Raw genomic sequence first — 16,970 nt, forward strand, 5'->3', positions numbered from 1 at the left:
ACACCTCCTTACCCTCCATTTTCTTTTCAACTCACTTCAATACCACTTTCCCCTGTTCCACGCCACCATTCTTCTGTCGTTGCCAAATCCGTCAGACGCCTCTTTGTCCGCAGGTTACTGGACTCTTGTCAGCATTTGACGAAGCTGACCTGACTGACCTTTAAATGCTTTTCTTCTCTTGGCTTCTGTATTTAGTTTTCTTTCCCTCTTGCAATAGAGGACCACAAAACTAGCTGTTTAAATCAACACCTATTTATTGTCTCACGGTTCTGTGCGTTAGAAGTCTGACACCAGTCTCACTGGGCTAAGATCAAGGCATCAGCCTCACTGGAGGCTCTGGGGAAGAATCCACTTGAAAGCCCATTCAGTTTGTTGGCAGATGCAGGTCTCGGCCTGAGGTCCCCAGGTCCTTGCTGTCAGCCAGCAGTGACCCTTAGCTTTTAGAGGCTACTCTGTGGTCCTTGCACGTGGGCCCCTACATCTCAGAGTCAGCAACAGCATGCCAATTCCTTCTCAGGCTTGGAGGGAATATTATCTGATTAATATTCTTATAGGCTTTCCTCCTCTTCTGCTGCATCTCCCTCTGAGTCCAGACAGGGGAAGTTCTCTACTGTTAAAAGGTCATGTGATTAGATTGGACCCACCCAGATAATTCAGCTCCATGACTGTAATTACATCTTCAAAGTCCCTTTTGCCGTGTAAGGTAGCGTATTCACAGATTCCAGGAATTAGGGCATGGGTATCTTTGGGGGACCATTCTGCCTGCCACACCTTCCTGGTCACCATATCCTCCTGATTTTCCTCCTACCTGTCTGGCTGTCCCTTCTCAGTCATCCTTCTCTTCCTGACCTCTAAACATTAGCAACCTCAGGGCCCTGTCTGTGGACCCCTGCCCTTCTCTATTCCCAGTCCCTGAGAGAGCCCAACCATTCCCAGGTTTAAGTATGTGATATACCAGGACAGCCTAGAGCCTCCCCTGGGAACCAGAGCTCTAGGTGCCTGTGTCCAATTGACTTTTTCAGTGGTTCTCAAAGTGTAGTCCCCAGACTAGCAGCATCAGTGTTGCCTGGGAACTTATAAAAATTGGGACAAAATTGTTGGACCCCTCCCTGTACTCCTGAATCAGAAAGTCTGGGGCCTGGGCCCACAGGTTTCTCTTTTAACAAGCCCCCATGTGATTCTTGTGTCTGCTGAAGTCTGCAGACCACTGGGCTACTCAGCTGCTTCACCTGGTTGTCCTCAGTCAGGCATTTGACTCTGGATTCTCCCGTCTGCCTTTTTCACCTTGATCTCCTTGGCATCACGAGCCACCCACCCAGGTGCTCTAGCCACTGTGATCTATTATCTACACAGCGGCTAGAGGGATCTTTTAAAAATATAAATCAGATCATATCCCCTTGCTTTAAAACCCGCCAATAGCTCCCACTGCCCTTGAAATTAAATCCAAACCTTTGCCCTGGTCTACAGGGCCCTCCCTGCCAACCCCTCTGACCTCATCTTCTGATGTTCCCTCTGGCTTAACTGTGATCCAGCCACCCAGGCCCCCTCTCTGGTGGATCTCACAAATATGGTTGACCCTTGAACAACAGGGGTTTGAATTGCGAGGGTCCACTTATACGCAGACATTTTTCAATAGTACATATTACAGTACTGCACCGTCCGTGGTTGGTGGAATCCATGGGTGGAGAGGGCCAACTCTAAGGTGTATGAGAATTAACCCCACACTGCTCAAGGGTCAATTGTACAGAACTCTTTCCAGCCTCGGCCTGGGCACTTGCTTACCCATTGCCTGGACTGCCCTCCTTTCAGGTGGCTGGCCTCTTGGTATCCTTCAGTTCTCAGCTCAACCATCCCTCCTGAAAGATTGTCCTGCCCCCTTCTAGAATGCACCTCACAATCCTGCCACTCCACCTCCCTCTTTCTTACCACACCGTTTACTTCCTGCATAGCATTGAACGCCATTATATTATCTAGTTTATTTATGGCCTCACCCTACTCCTACCCCCATATATTATAAAATCCAAAAGGACAGAAGCCTTGTCTGTCTTGTTCTCTAATGGATCCCTAATACCCAGCCTAGTGCTTGACTCATAGCAGGTTCTCAATAAATATTTGTCCAATTCAATAAAATTGGCTTTCTACCTGCCTATACCAGACCTTGGTCTAGCTTGTCACTGGGGTAGAGACCTCACCCCGCTGACAGACACGGGTGCTTAGGCCTGCAGGGGTCGTGGCCTGCTGATCCAAAGCTCCTTGTTTCTTAACGCTTCTGGAGACCCTCACCCACCCCTGTCTTTTCCATTCAGTGAGTTCCCACCACACGGCCATGATACGAATAGTAGAGTATGACCATAATATTTATTAACTATACAACAAAATGACATTGAACTTCTAAACCTTCGAAATAACCTTAATAAAAATATTTGTAATTCAACAATATTGAGTAAGAGAAGTTGGACACAAAAGAATACATGCTATGTAATTCTGTTTATTTGAAATTCAAAGCCAGGCCACATTAATCTATGATGATGTAAGTCAGGATAGTGTTAAGGGTTCTGAATGGGGGATGCATTAGGAAGCCTCTGGGTGCTGAAAGTGTTCTGTATGTTGATCTTTTTTTAAATGTTTACCAGTTTATGGTAAAGGATACAGATGAACGGCCATATGAAAAGGTATATAGGGTGAAGTCTGGAAGGGTCCAAAGTGTAGGAACTTCTGTCCCCGTGGAACTGGGGTGCACCACCCTCCCAGCACATGGATGTGTTCACCAACACAGAAGCTCCTCTGTATCTTTGTTTTATAAATTTATTTAATTTTTGGCTGCGCTGGGTCTTTGTTGCTGAGCGCGGGCTTTCTCTAGTTGCAGTGCACGGGCTTCTCATTGCGGTGGCTTCTCTTGTTGCGGAGCACGGGCTCTAGGCACGCGAGATTCAATAGTTGTGGTGCACGGGCTTAGCTGCTCTGCGGCATGTGGAATCTGCCCGGCCCAGGGCTCGAACCCATGTCCCCTGCATTGCCAGGCGGATTCTTAACCACTGCGCCACCAGGGAAGTCCCGTTCCTCTGTATCTTGACCTTGTGAGTGAGTATACACATATAAGTTGTACTGCAGCTGTGTAGTTAAGGTTTGTGCACTTTATAGAAGTTATACATCAGTTTAAAAATCTAGGTAACTAAAAATACCTTCATTATTCTAGAGAGAGAGAGGGAGAGATTGAGATTCAGAAAGAATTGTGTCAAAGCACGAGTCCACTCCCGTTTGGGGTCTGTGAGGTATGAATAGGTACCCAGTCCCTCTGTCTCTGCCCCTCCCCCATGCCTGGCCAAGGCAAGCACCTGAGTATTGCCGCTATCAGAGCCGGCGGAGCAGAGGCTGCCTCCCCGGTCCCGTGATATGGCCTAGTTCCACCTGATTCTGAGTGACCTTGAGGACAGCAGGGTGTTTCTGGGAAAGGGGAGGAGGAAAGGAGCAGAGAATAGGTAGAACTGGTGTCCAGCTACAATCCCCAGATCTCTGCACCTGCTGTCCCATCCTGGGGAGAAGAGAAGGCGGAGCAGATCAAGTCGATGATGCTGGTGTGAGGCCCCGGTGGGGGGCTCGGTGGATCCCGAGAAGCCAGGTAGTCCAGTGTGGGGTTCCCCTGGGCCACTGCCGACTTCTGGTGAGACGCCAGTCAGTTTTTACAGAGGAGCAGGGTGGGAGCTCAGGAGACAACTCTCCAGGGTCCCCGACTCTCTGGAACAGTGTTGTTCTAAGACAGAACTCCGCTTTAGAATGGCCTGGAGGTGTCAATTGTCAGTGCAGGTTTCTGGGGTTCAATTGAGCTGTGTGAAGGGGTGACTCAGGAATTCTATTGTAACTCTGCTTCCAACAGCTGCTCGCCAGTTTGAGAACTGATCTAGAAGGTGGGAAAGACCTTGGCTTGTTTTTGCTCTCCAGTTCTAGGTCAGGACACCTACTGGGCTGGAGCTTGCAATATTAGTGTCACTCCATATGACCCTGCAGATGGCCTCTTTCATGTTTACCTCCAAATCCGAGTTAAAAGTGTTGACTCCGGGACCTCCAACTGACCACACTTTTCATTTAAGCCCTTTGTTTTAAAGATGGGAAAACAGGCCCAAAGTCATAGCGGGTCAGGACTGGAATCAAAGACTGGCGTCCTTAACAGCCTCTCCTTTCAGGGCCCTTGGGGACTGGGGGCCAAAGGAGTGGCGAGAGCAGGCTCCAGGGAGGCCACCCTGGGCTCCAGCAGGCTCCGTGGATGGCGTGGCAAGTGAGCGTGCCCGAGCTGGAGGACCGCCTGCAGTGCCCCATCTGTCTGGAGGTCTTCAAGGAGCCCCTGATGCTGCAGTGTGGCCACTCCTACTGCAAGGGCTGCCTGCTGTCCCTGTCCCGTCACCCGGACTCGGAGCTGCGCTGCCCCGTGTGCCGGCAGGAGGTGGACTGCAGCAGCTCCCCGCCTAACGTCTCCCTGGCGAGGGTGATCGAAGCCCTGCAGCTCCCCGGGGAGCCTGAGCCCCAGGTCTGTGCGCACCACCGGAACCCTCTCAGCCTCTTCTGTGAGAAGGACCAGGAGCTCATCTGCGGCCTCTGCGGCCTGCTGGGCTCCCACCAGCACCACCGGGTCACGCCTGTCTCTACCGTCTACAGCCGCATGAAGGTGGGCAGCGAGGCTGCTGGGGGGTGGGGAGCCGGGCCGCCCCTGGGGACACAGAGCCGGGTCCTGAGGCCTTGGGGCCATCGCCCGGCACAGAGGGGTCCAGGGTCAGCCTTGTTCTGGAGCAGAACTTGCGGAGCATTTGCTCATCCACCGATCACCTGTTGAGCAGCGGCTCCAGTCTCCAGGTGCTGGGGACTAGGTGACCCACCGGATGGAGAGCCCCCTGCGTCACGTGCCAGCCCCCTCCCCTGCTTTAGTCTTCTCTGTAGCCCTCATTAGATTCTTGAGTGCTCAGGGGACTGCACTCTCAGGCAGGTGAAGACAGGGACTTTGTTTCATTCCCTGGGATATTTCCGTGCCTAGGACCGTGCCAGCCAGGTAGTAAATGCCCAAAATGTATTTGTGGAATCAATGGATTCCTGCCTTCATGGACTGTTCCCTCAGAACCAGCAGATCACTGTTTACGATGAAGAATAATAATAATGATACCATCTTAGGTTAGTCTATTGATCTAAGGTTTATGAAGAGTGGGGTTATTGTCGTACTTGCAAATGAGGAAACAGGCTCCGAGAAGGTAAGGGTCTTAGTCAAGCTCATACAGTTTGTCAGTGGCAGAGCTAGGACTCACCAAGGCCAGTTTTCATTCCCCTGGCACCAGATCAAGGAAGGACAGGAAGGGCTTTTGGAAGTAAATTGTAATAGGGTACCTGGCCCAGTGTTTGGGTGGGTGGGCGGCTTTGGGCAGTAAGGATGAGGAATGAGGAAATTCAGGGGAGGGGGCAGGACGAGGGAAAAGCATTGAGATCCGTAGACAGAGGGGCCCCTGGAAGCTGTTGCAGGGCTTTCCTGGCTGAGTGCTCTGGGCAGCATTTCTTTGCTCCTTCAACCCTGGGAGAGAAGTAGGAAAGGTGCACAGGGCCAAGCCAGGTCGTCCACCAAGTTCCCCTACCCACAGGCATTTCCTGGGCATCTAGTATGTGCTAGGTGCTACACTGGCGCCCATGGTACAGCAGTGGGCGAGAAGTTCACCCTGCACCAGAGCTCACAGTCTGGGGGTCTGACAGAGTCCCGTGTGTCAGGTGCTGCTGTCAAGGTTAAGTGCAGGCAATGGTGAGACCATCTGGAACATGGCTCCTGCGTGGTCTCAGGTGGTCAGGGAAGGCTTCTTGGAGGAAGTGGACTGGTAAGCCGAGACCTGAACCATAAGGAGGACTTGAAAGGAAAAGAAAGGGAGGAAAAGCATCCTAAGTATAAAAAGAGCGCGTGCAAAAGACCAGGAGGCGAACAGCGTGGCACATTTGAGGAATTCTACATTGTTCCAACAAGCACGAGGGAGAGTGAAGTGAGGTAAGCGGGGGTCAGGTCATGAAAAGGCCTGTGTGACATGAGATGGGATTAGGGGTTTATTCAGAGAACCAGGGTTGGAAGGTTTTAAGCAGAGTCGTGATGTGGCTCGATCGCTCTGCCAGAGGATAGATTGGAGAGTGAGGCTGGGAGTAAGAGATTAGGAGTAATCTACATACAGGCGGTCGTTGAAGCCACAGGTGTGGAGAAGACCAACCAGGAGAGTCTGCAGGAGTGATGGGGAAGATGATGCCCCCAGGAGCATCAGGACTTAAGATTTGGGTAGAGAGAGAACTCTGAAAAGGAGCCAGAAGGAATTCACTGAGGGAGCGGGAACGTTGGCTGAATGTAGCCTCCAGGAAATCAGAGGAACAGAGCATTTTGACAAGAAGGAAATCACTTGTGTGAAATGTCTGCTGATTGAAAAGAGCCTGTCTGGTTTAGCAGTAAGAATTGGTTATCTTGGCAAGAGTAGTTTTAGGGGAGTGTGAAAGGAGGAAGCCAAATTGCAGTACAGTGAAACTGAGTCGAGTTTTATCAGCAGAGGGCTGCCTGGCAGAGGAGGAGACTCCTGGGAGCCCGTCATTTCTGGCTAGGAGCTGGGAGGGCTTGGGTCCTGCTTTCGGATGTGGGTTTTTGTGATCTCAAGACTCCTCCGTGTGCTGCAACTAAGTTACGTTCCATTATCAGATCTCTTTCATGCATTCCTGTTTTCTCCTATTGATTGGGATCTTAAGATACTTTATTTATTTGCATAATTCTGTTTCCACTCACTGTGGCCCAGTTGATGAGAAGGAACTAGTCCCATCTCTCTTTGCCTTGGGAGGGTTACCACTGGGATGCCCTTCTCAGGCTCCTATGAGATCGGATGCCTTGTTATGGAGAGCAAGGACTCTGTGTTCATTTATCTCCATGCTGGCTCTATTTTTTTCTCAGCTCCCTTCCGGAAAGGCTCTTGCAGCTGACTTCTGCTTGGGCACTGTCTAAGCCAAAGATTCTGCGCACTCCATGGGCACAAACCAGCAGGGCTGCATTAGGTCGTGCGGCCAGTTGGTGCTCTAGGTGGTTCTGGTTGGATCCCTAAGGTTAAGTCAGATATGGGGCCAGGGCAACCTAGGAGAAGTTTACTTCAGCCTGGGAGGCCCTAAATCCAGGCTGGGCCCAAGCCTGCTGGAGATAGATTCAGGTCTTCATAGGGAGTGGGGGGGTCACCAGGTGACCCCTCCCTGGGCCATTGCATGCACCATTGGCTTCACTTGGGGCCAGCCTTTCTGTGATGACTCCTGATGAAATGCCCACTAATTCTGGACCTTCTGGTGACCAGCAAGTTTCCCAGGTGGGTTCCCTACGGGCAGCACTCCACGCAGGGAGTGCTGACTTCAGATTGGCAGTCGCCCCACTTGGATGTTGTGTGGTGACTTCTGGTGGCTGTAACGACGTGTAGCATCTCTGTCCACGGCATAGAGAGTGATGACGTGGAGATCCGTCCAGGCAGTCCGTGCTGTCAGTGTGGAATATTCTTGAATAGCCTTTCCTATTCTGTGCTTGTGGCCGTCGGGCTGCCCCCGGGAGCTGGGGGTGGGGGATGGGGGTGAAGGGGTCGGCGGCTTATGGGGCCTGTTGCCTCCAGGAGGAGCTAGCAGCCCTCATCTCCGACCTGAAGCAGGAGCAGAAGAAGGTGGAGGAGCAAATCGCCAGACTGGTGAACAACAGGACCCGGATTGTCGTGAGCGCCCCGCCCCTCCGTGCCCTCCCCTGGGGCCGGCCACCCGCCTTCCCTTTCCTGCAGAGCCCAGCTCTAATCTGTCCTTCACAGGAAGCCATGCCTTCCATATAAAGCCAGAATTCAAAGCATTCCAGGGTGGGGTGGGGGAAGTGCAAAGGCTCTTGGAGGAATTCAGCACAGTTGTCAGGACTGTCGCCAAGTTGGCTTGTGTCCTCCACGTCCTTGAGACTGAGATAACCTAGAACCCAAGTCCCGGAGGTAAACAGCTTAACACGTGGGCATGACTGCCCGCCCTCCGCCACCTGTGGCTGCTTGACATTGACGGCCTGGGCAATGCCCTCCTAGTACCTTAGAGCACAGGCACGGAAAGGCTTGAAGCCCTTGGTGGCTGTCTGCTTTTCCTAAATGCGGGGCACTTGGGTCTGGGAGTCTGTGGAGCCTGGGCCCTACAGGTAGTCATGAAACGAGCAGGAGACTGGCATCCGTTGAAAGTCAACTCAATTAATCTTCCTCATCCTGAAGAGGGAGCCCGCTTTACCCCGTCTGATGGAGGCAGAACTCAGGGTCACACGGGGAACCCTTGTTATCTCACTCCAAAGTCTGCTCTCCAGGGCCTTTCAGACTTTTTTTCAGTTGTGGAACCCCGTGATAAAGCAAAATCTTACGTTCACACTTGTTAGCAAAGACGGGCAAAAGGAGAGCCACTGTGTTGGAACTGGGAGCTGGGGGCCCAGCCTCTGCCCTGCCACTGTCGTCCTCCCCCTGGGGCCACATCCGGGATCCCCAGGCACAGTGTGTGAACACCTGGCAGGAGGGACTTGGGTACCAGGACCAGCCCGGTCAGAAGGCCCGAGCTGCCAGGCTCTGGGGACGCCGAGGTCAGCCATGGCTCCTGCCTTGACCCGCCCTTCCCTGTCCCAGAATGAGTCTGATGTCTTCAGCTGGGTGATCCGTAGTGAGTTCCAGGAGCTGCACCGTCTGGTGGACGAGGAGAAGGCCCGCTGCCTGGAGGGGGTGGAGGGTCACACCCGTGGCCTCGTGGCCTCCCTGGACATGCAGCTGGAGCAGGCCCAGGGCGCTCGGGAGCGGCTAGTCCAGGCTGTGGGTGTGTTGGAGCAGTTCGGCAACGAGAGTCACCATGAGTTCATCCGGGTGAGTGGACAAGGGAGTGTCCCCTGTGCCAAGGCCACTGGGGCTCCAAGCGCCTCCCCCTTCCTGTCGGCTTCCGCATATCCTCGTCCATGCTCTAACCCTCCTCCCTCTTGTCTTCCAGAAGTACCATGCCATGGCCTCCAGGTAATAACCTCGGAGGGCACTCTCAGCGAGGGCCTGGTGGCTGCGGGCATGGGCGTCTCATCTCCACTAGATCCTCCCTTCAGTTTTACTGGTGCCGGGAGCAGCTGCCCACATCTGGTTCAGTACTGAGCCCAGGGAAAGTGACAGCCTTGCCTTTAGGGGTCTCCAAGCCTTGTGGGAGGTGGCGGCGAAGTATGGTTACATCACTATGGGCACCTAGAACAGTAGAAGTTCACACAAGCTAAAGAATTAACACAGAGGGGGAGGTGACTGGGGGGAGATCGGCAAAGACAGCGCACAGGTGGGATGGCTGAGAAGGGCAGAGGACAGGCGTTTGCCAGGCACGCTGACTCACGTGAAAGGGTAAAGTGTGTGCAGGTTTGGAGTATTGTGAGAATTTCAGTATCATGGGTGTAAAGGATGAAGCAGAGCAGAACAGGAGATGAGGTGGGTGATGGTGGTAAGGAAACATGCACCATGGCTTGTAGGAAGGGGTTGGATCCATGTTCCAAACCCAACAAATGAATCACCTGTGCAGTTCCTGAGCCTTCCTCTGCCACGTTTATGAGAGTCTCCTTGTTTTCTCCAATTTCCCTTCGTCTTAAGGACAATTTGCTTAGGAGCATTGACTTAAATGAATGGACAGAGGATCTGATTGACTGAGTTTGGTTTCCACTCCAGCTGGAGCTGGGGGCCGGGGTCACCAGATACAGAGAAGTGGTCCTCAAACAGTGCATCAGAACCACCTGGAGGGCTCAATTAAAACAGAGGTCACTGGGCCCCAGTGATGAGTTCTGATTCAGCAGGCCTGGGGTGGGACCCAAGACAATTTGCGTTTCTAACAAGCCCCCAGGTGCTGCTGCTGCTCCCAGACCTGCACTTTGAGAGCTACTGATGTAGAGTGTTTCCCCTTCCAGGAAGGAGGCAGGTCCTCAGAGCGGGGCGGGTACACGGTGGGCATCTTCAGTGCACGGTCTTCTGAGCTGTGGCTTGGCTGGTTGGACCTGCGTCTGGGTGAAGGGCTGGGGTGCACGGTAAGCAGCTCCACCATCACTGTGGACCTTTGCCCCCAGTGCAGAGCTCCAGCAGGCCCGGCCCCTGGAAGGCACGTTCAGCCCCATCTCCTTCAGGCCAGGCCTGCACCAGGCTGACATCAAGCTGACTGCATGGAAAAGGCTCTTCCGAAAGGTTCTGCCAGGTGAGACCCCACCCACCCATCCTCCTTCCAGTGTATGAGGTGCAGAGAACTGGAGTGGGGGCTGGCACAGTAACGGTGAGGGCGCGGTGGTGGGCTTCCGCCAGCAGGGGGAGCTCAAGCCCCGTTCCATCTCTTACTAGTGACTGGGAGAGTGGTGTAATTTTTGAGCCTCAGTTTCTCATCTGTAAAGAGCCCACCTTGCTGGGCTGCGTAGTTTCTAAGTAGACGTGTGTGTGTGTGTCTGTGTGTGTGTGTCTGTGTGTGTGTGTAGTTTAGTGCTTAATAAATGGCAGCGGCTGCTCTGCCAAAAAATAACTCGGACCTTTAACTCCTTCATTACTAGCACGTAAGATCGATCAATAGACTGATTTCATCCAACAAAGGCACAAACAGGGTTGATATAAGAACAAAAGGGGGAAAGGGGGGAACAAAACCTGCAGGTAATCTCTGAACCATGAATGCTGTTTGCACGTTTTAGGTGTAAACTGCTTAGCTGGCAGCGAGCAAAGAGGTCAGTTGGGATAATTTGTCCTTGACTGGGCTGCTAGGGTATCCAAGAAACCACTGCCGTTGTTAGAGGCTCCAGAAAACCTGGGGAGTGAAGCTGAGGCGCCCACGTGACAGGCCGTCTCCCAGATCCTTCCACGGGCACCTCCGCCTTAGGCAGGCCGCCTGCACCGTTTCCCTTGCCAGAATGCCTGGGCTTGCAGCAGCCCATTCTCCACCCTTCAGGCATCATTCACGCATTCGGCAAATGTCCTAAGGGTTGCCTGCTCCAGGCCCCAGCCCCTTCTAGGCCCTGCGGATACAGGGAAGAGGCCGACTCAGTTCTCCTGAGGAGCTCAGGGCCTGCCATCGGCCTCCCTTGGGGCAGGGCCTGCCGCCTTCTGCGAGGCTTGAATACACATCTCCTCTGATCTCTCCCAGCTCCGGAGTCCCTCAAGCTGGATCCTGCCACGGCCCACCCACTCCTGGAGCTCTCCAAGGGCAACACGGTGGTGCAGTGTGGGCTCCTGGCCCAGCGGCGCGCCAGCCAGCCCGAGCGCTTCGACTACAGCACTTGCGTCTTGGCCAGCAGGGGCTTCTCCTGCGGCCGCCACTACTGGGAGGTGGTGGTGGGCAGCAAGAGCGACTGGCGCCTGGGGGTCATCAAGGGCACAGCCAGTCGCAAGGGCAAGCTGAGCAAGTCCCCAGGGCACGGCGTGTGGCTCATCGGCCTGAAGGAGGGCCGGGTGTACGAGGCCTTCGGCTGCCCGCGGGCGCCCCTGCCCGTGGCCGGCCACCCTCACCGCATCGGCGTCTACCTGCACTACGAGCAGGGCGAGCTCACCTTCTTCGACGCCGACCGCCCCGACGACCTGCGGCCGCTCTACACGTTCCAGGCCGACTTCCAGGGCAAGCTCTACCCCATCCTGGACACGTGCTGGCACGAGAGGGGCAGCAACTCCCTGCCCCTGGTGCTGCCCCCACCCAGCGGGCCCAGCCACCTCGCCTGCCCGCAGCCCACCAAGCTGTAGCGCTGCTCGGGGGGCTGCCTTCCCAGCTGGGCACGGGGGCTCGAGGGGTCCTACCGGCTCTGGTGAGCAGAGGTTATGCAGTCGTTCGGGGAGGTCTTCCTGCCTGGGTGTCCCTAGAAACGTTTAACGATAGGGAGAGAAGGACCACGGTCCCATCCCCAGCAGTCAGGGGTGTGTTTATTAACCTCTTTCCAGGCTATTAACCTGCTTATTAACCAGTGGAGCCAGGCCGTGGGGCCCGCGGGTCAAGCTGGGCTTCCCTTGGGCCCTCCTAACCGAGATCTCTGCTTACTCTTCCCCCTGAGGGTGGAAACGCTCCCACACGTGACTTTCCCCCATCACTGTGAACTTTAAATGACTTTAAGGATCATAAAATTGACGTTACTTCTTCCTTTTCAAATGATTTGCAGTTATCAACCGCTGTACGTACCCACTGCTTTATGCTCAGGCCTTTAAAAGCAGCTCCAGCCTCTGGTGGGGCCACATCTTGCTTCCACCCCCTGCCCATCGGTCTCTGGTTAGTCACAGCAAACACTCCGTCATTGCTCTGTCCCCAGAGACTTCTCTCAACTTCCCTCTCTGTTAGAGAAGATGGAAATGACACTCCTGCAGAGCAGAAGCAAGTAGGGGCCAGATGGGGGTGTGGCCCATCCCTGAAAGCTGCCGGGCACGTGGGAGTGGGTCCAGAGCCCAGGTCTGTGCATGCTGAGCCTGCCCTGTGGTCACCCCAGACCAAGGCTGGGACAGCTGAATTCCTTCCCAAGAACATGAAAATTGGAAGAGAGAGAGAGAGTGGCTGGGGCTGAGTCATCTGAGGTCTGGTGCTTTAGAGAGAAGCTCCCCAGCCTTGTGCCCTGAGGTCTGTGGACCCGTCCAAGAGCCTTCCTTGGGGCACAGCCCTGCCCTGTCACCCTGGCATGAATCCACATCGGCCACACAGACAAAGTCTCAACCCACAGCCTATCTGAACGATCCTCCAGGAACAGAAGAGGGAGGAAGATCGTGAGGCGCTACCTCAAGGCCATCTTTACCGACCTTTATCCTCACGGGAGACTCAGGACATCACCTCCCTGGCTGTGAGAAGCTCTGAAGCTTTCTGCCCCCCTTCCCTCCCAGTAGGGCTGCAGTCTATAAAAGAGCTTAGCCGCATCTAGAACTGGCTCCTCAGCAACGGGATATCCCACAAGTCAAGTTGCAGCCACGAGCCCTTTGATTTCCACACCATCCTTTTCGGCGGGGCAACAAGGCCCACGTGCAGCCTCCACCTTTGGCTAATCTTCCTCCTGCTGTCTATGTAAGTAATAAACTGAATCAAAAGCTGGTTGTTGTCTCTTGATCAGCTGAATCTGTCGGGCCTTGGCCTTGGTTGCTGTATGCTTGACACCTTTCAGACTTGGTTTTTGGTTTTGCAGCTTTTCCTTCAATTCCATCAGTCTACCTCCACTCTCCACCCTTCTCCACCATGCTGTGTCCTGGGAGGCTGGCCCCGCTGGAATGCAAACCCCTCTGGCTTCCTGTTGGGTTCAGCTGAGGGGAGGGCCTGGCAGGAGATCCCAGGGCAGTAGAGGGAGTTGGAGGTATTTCTTTTCCTGGTTTTCTGCCTGCTGGGCTATGCGTTGGCACCTTCCCTCTACTGAAGACTCCTGGCAGGCAGCCCTCTCCCTCTGCTGCTCTTCCCTTGTTCCCGTCGCTGAACAGTGAGCACCGTGCCGTCTTCCGTAGGGGCCCCTTAACTCCCACTGTTCTTTTAGAAACAGTCCCTTCTTTAAACTCAGCTACTCACTTATGTGCACCTTTCTGCCTCCAGCCAGACCCTGACAGACACAATGGCATACTTCTGCACCCATTTAATAAATCCCCTCTGTTGTTTGGCTAACCAGAGTTAGTGTTTGTGCTTGCAACCGAAAGATCTTAACAGATACACATCCAATGTGCAGAAGGCAGAGGAAAGAGCAGTTAATTCTTCGTGTGGAGTTGGCATTTAAGCTGAAAGAAGTGGAAGACAGGCAGAGGAGAAGAGCCTTCAGGGATCTAGGTCCAAAAGGGATGCTGCAGCTGGAGCTGGGCCTGGAGATGATGGTGGGGGCTGATCCGGGGTGGGGGGCATCTGTGCTACTTCAGTGTATGTTAACTTTGTCCTGTGATAATGACAGTGTGGGAGTGGGCGAGTCTGCTCAGGGAGAAAATATCCGACTGACAGAAAGGAGGTCAGAGAATGGAACACCAGAACCTAGGGGAACAGCTTAGACGGGGTTGCCAAGGAACCTTAGAAACGGGCAGAGAGATGGGAGGGTATGCTAGCAGGAGAGGTCATAGAAACCAAAGCTTACCAACAAAGAAGGTGTGTTCAACAGTGCCATGAAACCCCAGATTCAGCAGGAAAGGCCTAAGGAATATTTGGAGATTCTTGGTAGTTTGGGAGGGACCCATCTCAGTGCAGCTGGTGGAAAACGGACTGCAGGCAGTTAGATAATAGCATGCGATGAAGATGTAAAGGCAAAGATTGCTGATTCTCCATTTAAAAAGTTTGATAGTGGGACTTCCCTGGTGGCACAGTGGTTACGAATCCACCTGCCATTGCAGGGGACATGGGTTCGATCCCTCGTCCAGGAAGATCCCACATGCTGTGGAACAACTAAACCCGTGCACCACAACTACTGAGCCTATGCTCTAGAGCCCGCGAGCCACAACTGCTGAGCCCACGTGCCACAACTACAGAAGCCCACGTGCCTAGAGCCTGTGCTCTGCAACAAGAGAAGCCACCACAATGAGAAGCACATGCATTGCAACAAAGAGTAGCCTCTGCTCGCCACAACTAGAGAAAGCCCGCACACAGCAATGAAGACCCAACGCAGCCAAAAATAAATTTTAAAAAAAAGTTTGATAGTGAAGGGAAAAAGTAAACTGGGTCAAGGGTTTGGGAGAAGGTGGGATTAAGAGAAGGCATTTTTAGGACAGAGGCAGTGCTGTCCGCAGAAGTATATGAGCCACATATGTAGGTTTATGTTTTCTAATGGTCACATTTTAAAAATTAAAAGACTCAGGGCTTCCCTGGTGGCGTAGTGGTTAAGAATCCGCCTGCCAATGCAGGGGACGTGGGTTTGAGCCCTGGTCCAGGAAGATTCCACATGTTGCGGAGCAACTAAGCCCGTGTGCCACAACTACTGAGACTGCCTGTGCTCTAGAGCCCGTGAGCCATAACTACTGAGCCTGTGTGCCACAACTACTGAAGCCTGCGCACCTAGAGCCCATGCTTTACAACAAGAGAAGCCACTGCAATGAGAAGCCCACGCACTGCAACAAAGAGCAGCCCCTGCTCGCCACAACTAGAAGAAAGCCCGCACACAGCAATGAAGACCCAACACAGGCAAAAATAAACAAATAAAATAAGTAAAACATTAAAAAAAATTGACAGACCCAGGTCAGCTAGCACTCAGATCTTGATTTCTTAATACCATTCTACAATAAAAGGAATGAGGGCTCCTTGGAGAACTGGTTGATTCTGGGACTAGAACAGGAAAGACACCAAAGGAGCCTCAGTATCTTGTAGTGCCAGAAGGCAAGGAAATGCTCCAACCCAGACAAACGTGAAAAAAAAAAAAGTACAGTAGTAGAGCCCTGTGAAAAGGATATAGGAGCCAACTGAAAGCACTTCCAGTGGTCAAAACAAGAATAATCTAAGCAACAAAATATTTTGGATTACAGTCCAAAGTATAAAATAAATACCCGTTAATCCATACTGATACAAATAAATGACTGTTTAATTAAATGGGGGAGAAGAGATAAATCTGTGCAGAATTCCCAGTAATTTACATAGCTACTTCACCCTCAAGGAGGGGGAGCATAATAGCCTCCTTAAATGTGGGCTACACATAGTGACGTCCTGCCAGAGAGGCCAGAGGGTTACAGAGTAGCTTTACAGTGGAGAAACTGGACAAACACTTCCTCAGCCAGGTGGTCATGGTTAACATCAACAGTGATGTCACTTTGGTACTATGTGCCCTTGCTCTGAGGTAATGAAAATGTCCCTTTACCTGTGGTCTTTCTCCCCAAAACTCATAACCCTAGTCTAATCATGAGAAAAACAACAGATGAGTTCCAAGTGAGGAACGTTCTACAAAATACTGACCAGGACTCCTTAAGGTAATCAAGGTAACCACACACAAGGAAAGTCTGAGAAACTGTCACAGACAGGAGGAGCCTTGAGAGACATGACTAAATGTAATGTGGTGTCCTGGATGAGATTCAGGGACAGAAACGACATCAGGTAAAAACTAAGGAAATCTGAATAAACTGTGGACTTGTATCAATATTGATGTACCTGTTACCCACTCACTTGAAGGAGGGGGGATTGTTTTAGGATGGGTCAACTCCAGTACAGCTGGTTGTCCAGAACCACATCAATCTGTGCTCTGTTCATCCATTCACTCCTTCACTCATTCAACAGATATTTATTAAGTCCATACTGTGAGAAGGACACTGGTCTTGGAGCTAAAGGTAGATGAGTGTCAAGACAGACAAGGATTTGTCCTCATGGAGCCAGATGGAGAGACAGAGAGTAAATCATAACCACATATGGAATAGGTACTATGAAGAAAACAGATGATTTAATTTGATGGGGGAGGAGGAGAGTTCCACTAAAAGATCACTTACAAACCAACCTAGAGCTACAGGAATGCGTTAAACCTTTAAGTGACTCAGTGATTTTATTGTAGACTAGAGTCAACCTTCTTGCAAAATGCTTGCTTATGTGCTATTAGTAATACAGAGAATATACAGGCTGGAATATTCTAGTTCATGGAGTCCTGTCTACTTGAATGCTTGAGATGCAAGTGTACTGGTTTTTTGTTTTTTGTTTTTTTTTCTTCTCAATCAACCCATTATGTAACCAGTAACCACATGGGTGCTGTAGACCCAAATACCACACAATCCCTGTCCTCCCATGGGTGAGGCTGGGGAAACGTTCCTATAGATGAATCCTCACAAGGATTGCATAAAAGGCTAGCCATTGGGAAACAAAGAGCCATTTCTCACATCACGTGCTAAACCTAATTATAAATGGATTTAAGTGTGAAATGATGAAGCCATAAGTGATTTCTATATTGTAGCGGCATGAAGCAGTTTTCAAGCATGACATCAAAGGCAGAAACCATAAAGGTAAGTATCTTAAAAATGAGAACTCTGTGTTGCCCAAAACAACTATAAACCACATTAAAAAGCAACAAAAGG

At 52.1% G+C, this 16,970-nt stretch overlaps 1 protein-coding gene across 6 annotated transcripts in view; it reads left to right on the forward strand.

Moving 5' to 3' along the window:
* The window catches only part of TRIM50 (tripartite motif containing 50), a 60,104-nt gene extending 47,048 nt beyond the window's left edge, over positions 1 to 13,056 (forward strand). For 4 of the 6 annotated variants that reach the window (XM_079946144.1, XM_079946142.1, XM_079946143.1 and 1 more), the window contains 6 exons: positions 4,182 to 4,660; positions 7,635 to 7,730; positions 8,652 to 8,882; positions 9,004 to 9,026; positions 10,100 to 10,224; positions 11,152 to 13,056. In XM_079946144.1, coding sequence (XP_079802270.1) covers positions 4,262 to 4,660; positions 7,635 to 7,730; positions 8,652 to 8,882; positions 9,004 to 9,026; positions 10,100 to 10,224; positions 11,152 to 11,741 — 1,464 coding nt within the window. In that variant the 5' untranslated portion in view covers positions 4,182 to 4,261 and the 3' untranslated portion in view covers positions 11,742 to 13,056. Of the gene's footprint in view, positions 1 to 3,433; positions 3,620 to 4,181; positions 4,661 to 7,634; positions 7,731 to 8,651; positions 8,883 to 9,003; positions 9,027 to 10,099; positions 10,225 to 11,151 lie in introns of those variants that run through there. The other 2 variants (XM_079946146.1, XM_079946147.1) reach the window with 2 other exon arrangements.
* The last annotated feature ends 3,914 nt before the right edge of the window (positions 13,057 to 16,970 follow it).

The sequence above is a fragment of the Stenella coeruleoalba genome, assembly GCF_951394435.1.
Source record: "Stenella coeruleoalba genome assembly, chromosome: 15".
NCBI lineage: Eukaryota > Metazoa > Chordata > Mammalia > Artiodactyla > Delphinidae > Stenella > Stenella coeruleoalba.